At 41.5% G+C, this 8,406-nt stretch overlaps 1 protein-coding gene and 1 long non-coding RNA gene across 2 annotated transcripts; one reads left to right on the top strand and one right to left on the bottom strand.

Moving 5' to 3' along the window:
- Positions 1–30: 30 nt before the first annotated feature.
- Positions 31–6,260, bottom strand: LOC110509576 (uncharacterized). Its single transcript, XM_036969079.2, has 6 exons — positions 5,483–6,260; positions 3,973–4,117; positions 3,762–3,893; positions 2,666–2,917; positions 751–867; positions 31–653 (listed from the first exon to the last, which is right to left on the bottom strand). Exons 2-6 carry the CDS (start codon positions 4,115–4,117, stop codon positions 541–543), a joined length of 759 nt encoding a protein of 252 aa, XP_036824974.1. The 5' UTR covers positions 5,483–6,260; the 3' UTR covers positions 31–540.
- Positions 644–7,705, top strand: LOC149984461 (uncharacterized). The gene is made up of 2 exons (XR_016492838.1): positions 644–809; positions 6,254–7,705. It is a non-coding gene; the product is annotated as an uncharacterized LOC149984461 (long non-coding RNA).
- Positions 7,706–8,406: the final 701 nt, after the last annotated feature.

Raw genomic sequence — 8,406 nt, forward strand, 5'->3', positions numbered from 1 at the left:
GGGCGATTGTCTGACATTACAGTAGGCCTGTAACATTTGTGATTCTGTTCTTTATTTAAAATACAGCACTGTATGTTTTAAACAGCCACTACTATGTAAGAGTAAACACTGGCATAAAGCATAGATACAGCTAAAATCATAATGAAGGTGTAAAACATCTTCAATATAAACATGTACAGTACATGTATTCAGCACACAAATGTGCGTGTGTGTGTGTGTGTGCGTGTGTGTCTGTCTCTCTGTGTCTCTTGTTCACTCTTCGTTTCTCACTCTCATTCTGCTCTTTCTCGGTCACAGACTCCCACTCCCTCTCTCATCTTTAGCCTGTATCTTCATACTTCAAAGTGTCTTTTTGTCCTATTTTCTTGTCCTTTCTGAAAGTCCTAGATACAGAAGCCACTGCGTTAAACCAATACAGCAGCCTGTCTAGCCTTCAGGTTAGTTTCACTTCAATGGGAATGTGAGGTAGTCTGTTTGTCTCCCGGGTCTCCCAGCTCGCTTGGGAGTTCTCATCCTCTCCTTCGACACCCACTTCCTCCATCATACGTCCAGTAGCAGCTCTGGCTTTCCACACACTTCCTGGACCGGCATGGGCACTTCCTCTTCCGCTGTGCTCTGATTCGCTGGAGTAGTCTTTTTAGGAGACCAGAAGCCTGATGGACCAATAAGATGAGGGTTAGGTCAAATGTGCGTGCATATGTATTGTGTTCAATAGAACTACAGGACAGATCAACAGTGACGTGGACTTACTGTTTGGTGAACCAATCCATCGCAGAAAAGGTTTGAGCTTTGAGATGGCAACAAGGCAGGTGAGCAGTAGACACACACACACTGCAGACACACACACCGGGAGCCACTTGCTATCATCTGTTTGTGTGTGTATGAGAGAGAGGGAGGAGTGGAGAGAGGGGTCAGGGCCGTACACATGAACACCGGCATTGTTTTGGGTTTTGTGAGAGAGAGAGAACTATGTACAGTGCCTTGCGAAAGTATTCGGCCCCCTTGAACTTTGCGACCTTTTGCCACATTTCAGGCTTCAAACATAAAGATATAAAACTGTATTTTTTTGTGAAGAATCAACAACAAGTGGGACACAATCATGAAGTGGAACGACATTTATTGGATATTTCAAACTTTTTTAACAAATCAAAAACTGAAAAATTGGGCGTGCAAAATTATTCAGCCCCCTTACTTTCAGTGCAGCAAACTCTCTCCAGAAGTTCAGTGAGGATCTCTGAATGATCCAATGTTGACCTAAATGACTAATGATGATAAATACAATCCACCTGTGTGTAATCAAGTCTCCGTATAAATGCACATGCACAGTGATAGTCTCAGAGGTCCGTTAAAAGCGCAGAGAGCATCATGAAGAACAAGGAACACACCAGGCAGGTCCGAGATACTGTTGTGAAGAAGTTTAAAGCCGGACTTGGATACAAAAAGATTTCCCAAGCTTTAAACATCCCAAGGAGCACTGTGCAAGCGATAATATTGAAATGGAAGGAGTATCAGACCACTGCAAATCTACCAAGACCTGGCCGTCCCTCTAAACTTTCAGCTCATACAAGGAGAAGACTGATCAGAGATGCAGCCAAGAGGCCCATGATCACTCTGGATGAACTGCAGAGATCTACAGCTGAGGTGGGAGACTCTGTCCATAGGACAACAATCAGTCGTATATTGCACAAATCTGGCCTTTATGGAAGAGTGGCAAGAAGAAAGCCATTTCTTAAAGATATCCATAAAAGGTGTCGTTTAAAGTTTGCCACAAGCCACCTGGGAGACACACCAAACATGTGGAAGAAGGTGCTCTGGTCAGATGAAACCAAAATTGAACTTTTTGGCAACAATGCAAACGTTATGTTTGGCGTAAAAGCAACACAGCTGAACACACCATCCCCACTGTCAAACATGGTGGTGGCAGCATCATGGTTTGGGCCTGCTTTTCTTCAGCAGGGACAGGGAAGATGGTTAAAATTGATGGGAAGATGGATGGAGCCAAATACAGGACCATTCTGGAAGAAAACCTGATGGAGTCTGCAAAAGACCTGAGACTGGGACGGAGATTTGTCTTCCAACAAGACAATGATCCAAAACATAAAGCAAAATCTACAATGGAATGGTTCAAAAATAAACATATCCAGGTGTTAGAATGGCCAAGTCAAAGTCCAGACCTGAATCCAATCGAGAATCTGTGGAAAGAACTGAAAACTGCTGTTCACAAATGCTCTCCATCCAACCTCACTGAGCTCGAGCTGTTTTGCAAGGAGGAATGGGAAAAAATGTCAGTCTCTCGATGTGCAAAACTGATAGAGACATACCCCAAGCGACTTACAGCTGTAATCGCAGCAAAAGGTGGCGCTACAAAGTATTAACTTAAGGGGGCTCAATAATTTTGCACGCCCAATTTTTCAGTTTTTGATTTGTTAAAAAAGTTTGAAATATCCAATAAATGTCGTTCCACTTCATGATTGTGTCCCACTTGTTGTTGATTCTTCACAAAAAAATACAGTTTTATATCTTTATGTTTCAAGCCTGAAATGTGGCAAAAGGTCGCAAAGTTCAAGGGGGCCGAATACTTTCGCAAGGCACTGTAGCTCTCATGGCATTTTTACATGTCACTTTGAACACTTTCATAATTTGTATCCAATGTATTGTAGTTTACCTTGGTTTGGATTTGTTCTGGGCCCAGTACCAGGTTTGGTGACAGGTTTAGGTCTATGATTAGGGATACCAGGCACCGAGTGGTTTGACACTGTAGCTGGCATGATGGGAGGTGTCGGTATGAGTTTGGGTGTGTTCGGGCTGGGGATCTCCTCACAGTCCAGACAGGTGCCACTTCCTCTGCAGCGGTAGCCTGGTTTACAGCTGCACACATCATTCTGCTTGGTGGAACAGTTAGATACATACTGCAGCTCTGTAACGGAACACAAGTCATAGGTGGTCTATTTGTCTGTGTGCCTTCATGTATACTGACTTTGACATAGTGTTTTTGTCACGTAGTCAAACACAATCTGAAATCATGCCTGAATATGATGAAATAACTCATCTTCAAAATGAGTCATAGGACCTTGTTGAATCAGCTTTTGACTGATTCAACAAGGTCCTATGAAGTGTATATTACCGTCAGACCCCACCCTTCACACACACACACACACACACACACACACACACACACACACACACACACACACACACACACACACTTGACTAGAGTGAATGACAGTTTAAATGTGTTCACTGAGTCTGACTACTCTCAAACCTCTCTCACCTCTATTTAAAAATAGTTAATCTCTATTTTTGTCCCCCACTACACTCGATGACAACGATGTAATGAGAATGTTCTGTCAGCTGTACTTTCCAATGATTATCTTTAAAGTAAAAAGGTTATTTCCACCGGTGAGATGATATCTGTCTACCACTAACCCCTCCCACTGTCCCCCCTCCATCACCACTGATATCCTTGACATTACTTGGTAGACATGCCATCCCTTCTGCCCTCCAGGCCTCCCAACCCTCCTCTACTCCTGGGTGGGTGAGTCAGTGTTTCTCAGTGCCCCCCTCCCCCTCTCTCTCTGACTGTGTCCCACCATGGTACAGTGAAGGGGGAAATCCCTAGCAGGCTGTGTTTTCATCTGTAAAGTCCTTCATAACTATGACTTAGAAAAACAGGTGAGTAACAGTTTTAGACAGACAAACAAGACAAGTATCAGTGCCAATCATATTTTGCTGGAAATGTATAGACACCCACACACACTCACCACTCATGCTGCAGCCATCGCAGGATTTGCAGCCTATGTTGAAGTTGTAGCTGTCTGAGTAGTAGCCGCTGGCGCAGTCAGCACACTGGGTAGGGCTGTTCTGACCGGTGCAGCGTCCCACCAGATGCTGACCTGTAAAGGGCAACACGTTAAATGACACACACACACACACACACACACACCTGATAAAAGTATTTTTCAAAAGACTTACCTGGTGGACACTTGTTGCAGCACCATTGGCTGTCATGCAGTGGCCAAGCATACTGTGTTTTATTGTCGCACGTGAGGGATTGGACAAGAGAGAGGAGAGAAGGGAGGGATAGAAAGATGTGGGTGATCCACCAGAAGAGATGCATCTGAGAGGGATGAAGAGAAAAAGAGGAAGACAGTCAATATTTAACAGATATTTTACAAGAACTTCAGAACATTGACATACACTGAGTGTACAAAACATTAGGAACACCTCCCTAATATTGAGTTGCACCACCTTTTGCCCTCAGAACAGCCTCAATTCGTCAGGGCATGGACTCTACAAGGTGTTGAAAGCGTTCCACAGGGATGCTGGCCCATGTTGACTCCAATGCTTTCCACAGTTGTCAAGTTTGCTGGATGTCCTTTGGGTGGTGGACCATTCTTGATACACACGGGAAACTGTTGAGTGTGAAAAACCCAGCAGCGTTGTAGTTCTTAGCACACTCAAACCGGTGCACCTGGCACCTACTACCGTAGGGAAGTGTAGAGTCTGACTGTATACCATTATAGATACATCAAGCAAGCCCAGGACTCTAACGACAGACCTGAACAAAACGTGTTTCAGTAGGGAAGTGTAGAGTCTGACTGTATACCATTATAGATACATCAAGCAAGCCCAGGACTCTAACGACAGACCTGAACAAAACGTGTTTCAGTAGGGAAGTGTAGAGCCTGACTGTATACCATTATAGATACATCAAGCAAGCCCAGGACTCTAACAACAGACCTGAACAAAACGTGTTTCAGTAGGGAAGTGTAGAGTCTGACTGTATACCATTATAGATACATCAAGCAAGCCCAGGACTCTAACAACAGACCTGAACAAAACGTGTTTCAATAGGGAAGTGTAGAGTCCAACTGTATACCATTATAGATACATCAAGCAAGCCCAGGACTCTAACAACAGACCTGAACAAAACGTGTTTCAGTAGGGAAGTGTAGAGTCTGACTGTATACCATTATAGATACATCAAGCAAGCCCAAGACTCTAACGACAGACCTGAACAAAACGTGTTTCAGTAGGGAAGTGTAGAGCCTGACTGTATACCATTATAGATACATCAAGCAAGCCCAGGACTCTAACAACAGACCTGAACAAAACGTGTTTCAGTAGGGAAGTGTAGAGTCTGACTGTATACCATTATAGATACATCAAGCAAGCCCAGGACTCTAACAACAGACCTGAACAAAACGTGTTTCAATAGGGAAGTGTAATATTAATAACCCCTGTAGTGTTGGTCCATATTAATAACTCCTGTAGTGTTGGTCCATATTAATAACCCCTGTAGTGTTGGTCCATATTAATAACCCCTGTAGTGTTGGTCCATATTAATAACCCCTGTAGTGTTGGTCCACAGTTGGTGTGAGTCCAACTGTATACCATTATAGATACATCAAGCAAGCCCAGGACTCTAACAACAGACCTGAACAAAACGTGTTTCAGTAGGGAAGTGTAGAGTCTGACTTACCGTGTCTCAGAGAGGATGAGAGAATGAGATAGATGTGACTCTGGACCCTCTGACTGTGTGACTGAACTGGGGATCACAGTGTGTCAGAGTATTATTCAAAAGATGAGTCATAAGGTAAACTGCCATTTCAAGATTCCTATCTCTCTCTCTATGACGACCCCCCTAGTTCACTCTGAACCACTGTGCCGCTTAAAACCCTAAACTTGCCCATCTTCCTCCCCCTTTCTTTCCACCGCTATTTGTCTGTCTCTCTTTTTTCATAAAAAACGGTGATATTAGGTTCCAAAACAATCTTTAAGACTCTCTTATGTCCGTCTGTCTCTCTCTCTCTCGCTCAGTTGCTTTGATGACAAGGTAACTTCAGAGTGATATGACTACATTACACTCATCTTAGGACCAGTCATTTTCTTCACTGTAAGCAGCAGCCGTTCTTATTTAAATTCACCGTCCAGTCAAACATACTCAGATCAGACTGAGAGAAATGACATTGACATTCTTTACGGACTTGTACACAACAGGTTTTTGAGCTACATTGACTCTTGTGGGTTAACTGAATGTCATATTTTGCCTATCATGGTTAGTGTGTGTGTGTGTGTGCGTGTGTGCATCGGGTGAATGTGTCTGCACCTGTGTGTGGTGTGTGTGTGTGTGTGTGTGTGTGTGTGTGTGTGTGTGTGTGTGTGTGTGTGTGTGTGTGTGTTTCAACCATATGCAGCCGTCTCTCTGTCAGAGGTCACGTGGTTTCATTGACTCTGGTCTGCTCCTTCTCAGCTCAACCTGGATTTTCACAGAAGCCAAGCCACATCACATGACCCTGGGTGAACTGTTACAGCCCAGGGAGCAGCGGCAGGGATGACCCTCTACACATCTCCCTCCACCTTCGCCTCAGGCCTCTGAGCATTCACTATTCATACAGCATACACAGATTTCTGTAACAAACAGAAATGACTGGGCTGAGCCTCAGAGTCTGCAGAAACAAACAGTTGCCAACCAAAAAAACATGACTGATTCTCATGAATGTTTCTCCAGGATTTTCTTATTATATGTTTTCCATTGGCTGAAAGGTACATTTAGTTTATTTTTATTTTACCCCTCTACTACCCCCCCCCCCCCCCCTCTTCGAAACCTCGTTTGGTTTCCATGTGCCATATATTTCTCAATTTGTTGTGATGTTTTACAAAAAAAATGTACCTTTCTAATCGTATATTATCCACAGATTGTGAGCTAAAGATAAACCTTTCCTATGAGTATTATTAATTGACTGACTATGGCTTTCCAAATCGCCCAACACTGCTATTTGTAAGGTTAATTTTATTTGCATGTTGTGATTTTTTATTAAACAATTCCTGAACCTGTGACCAGAAACAAGCTACATAGGGGCAGTACCAGAATAAATGATCTATTGATTTTGTTTCTTCGCAGCAAAAATCTACAGAGCTAAGATTGTTGTAGGTACATCGAAAAGCTCCTCCCATTTATTTTGCAACCTGCAGCTGTCAAATTTTTGTCCTCAGATGAAACTGGTATATTTTTCTATTTATTCCTGTTCCTTTCAGCCAATTTGTATCTTTAATATATGGCAGGCAAACAAGTTCTCTACCTTCTCCCTTTTCCACCTCAATTTTTGTGGTAGTGCTGCAATCAGTTGGTTGTAAGTTTGGATTGAGCAGATATTCCCATATATTCTCAATAGCAACATATGTGACAACTCCTCCGTTTCTATTCATAATACCATTAATAAATATAATACCAATTTTAAACATTTCCATAAAGAATGTTTTTTAATTAATCAGTATATTTGAGTTTAATCATAACATTTGTTGTAATATATGTTCTATCTTTTCTGGAGGATAAAACTGAAATTGTAACCAGCTTTGTATGGCTTGTTTAAGAAAGGACAATAGTTTAAACAAATTTTCATTTTCAATTAGTCATAAATGAGAAGCTGTAACCTGTGTAAAGGCAAAAAGGCAATTTTTGAACAAAGGATGAGCCTTTCGAAAAAAGTATTAAAAGTATTTACCTCTGGTTGCAGAATCTTATCTATTTTTGTTAACTGTCTATTGAAATGAATTGTGGTAAGTTCATATGTTTTTTGAAATGTGAATACCAAGTATGTCTACTTCACTATCATCCCATTTTTACTCTTTTACATCTGGGGTTGCTGTACATAACTGTAACCCATTGTCTAAGAGATTCACCTAAATTAAAGTAATCCAGGCATTTATGTATCAATTCTAGTCGTACTTTATCAAACGCCTTTTCAAGATCTGCTATGAAGACCAGGCCTGGTGTCTTTGATGTTTCATAATGTTCAATTGTTTCAAGTAATTGTCGTATATTATCTCCAATATATCGCCCATGTAAAAAGAACTGTCTGCTCAGGATGAACAATATCTGGTAAAACCTTTTTAATTCTATGCATTTCGCCAGGATTTTCGCATCGTAACACTGAAGTGTTAGAGGCCTCCAGTTTTTTAAATGGACTGGATCTTTATACTTACCACCTGGGTCCTGTTTCAGTAGTAATGAAATTAGACCTTGAGTACCTGAAAGTCTACCATTTGTATAAGAGTAATTAAAACATGCTAATAATGGATATTTGAGTACATCAAAAAGGTCTACTGGTATACCGTCAAGCCCTGGTGTTATTCCGGACTGAAAAGATTTTATTGCCTCAAAAAGACCCTCTTCTCTGTAAGTTGGCCTTCACACAGGTCTTTCTGTAAATTTGTTAATTTTACATTATTATTAGGAAATAAATCCTTATAGTTAACATCATTCAGTGGAAATGGAGGAGACTTAAAAGAAAACATAATTTAAATATTTTGCTTTCTCTTTCAAAATATAATTTGGTGAATCATGGATAACTCCATTTGTAACAAGTTTCTGTAAATCATTTTTGGTAGAATTTCTATGTTGAA

The sequence above is a fragment of the Oncorhynchus mykiss genome, chromosome 3 (assembly GCF_057628025.1).
Source record: "Oncorhynchus mykiss isolate SJ-2025 chromosome 3, ASM5762802v1, whole genome shotgun sequence".
In the NCBI taxonomy this organism is placed as follows: Eukaryota; Metazoa; Chordata; class Actinopteri; order Salmoniformes; family Salmonidae; genus Oncorhynchus; species Oncorhynchus mykiss.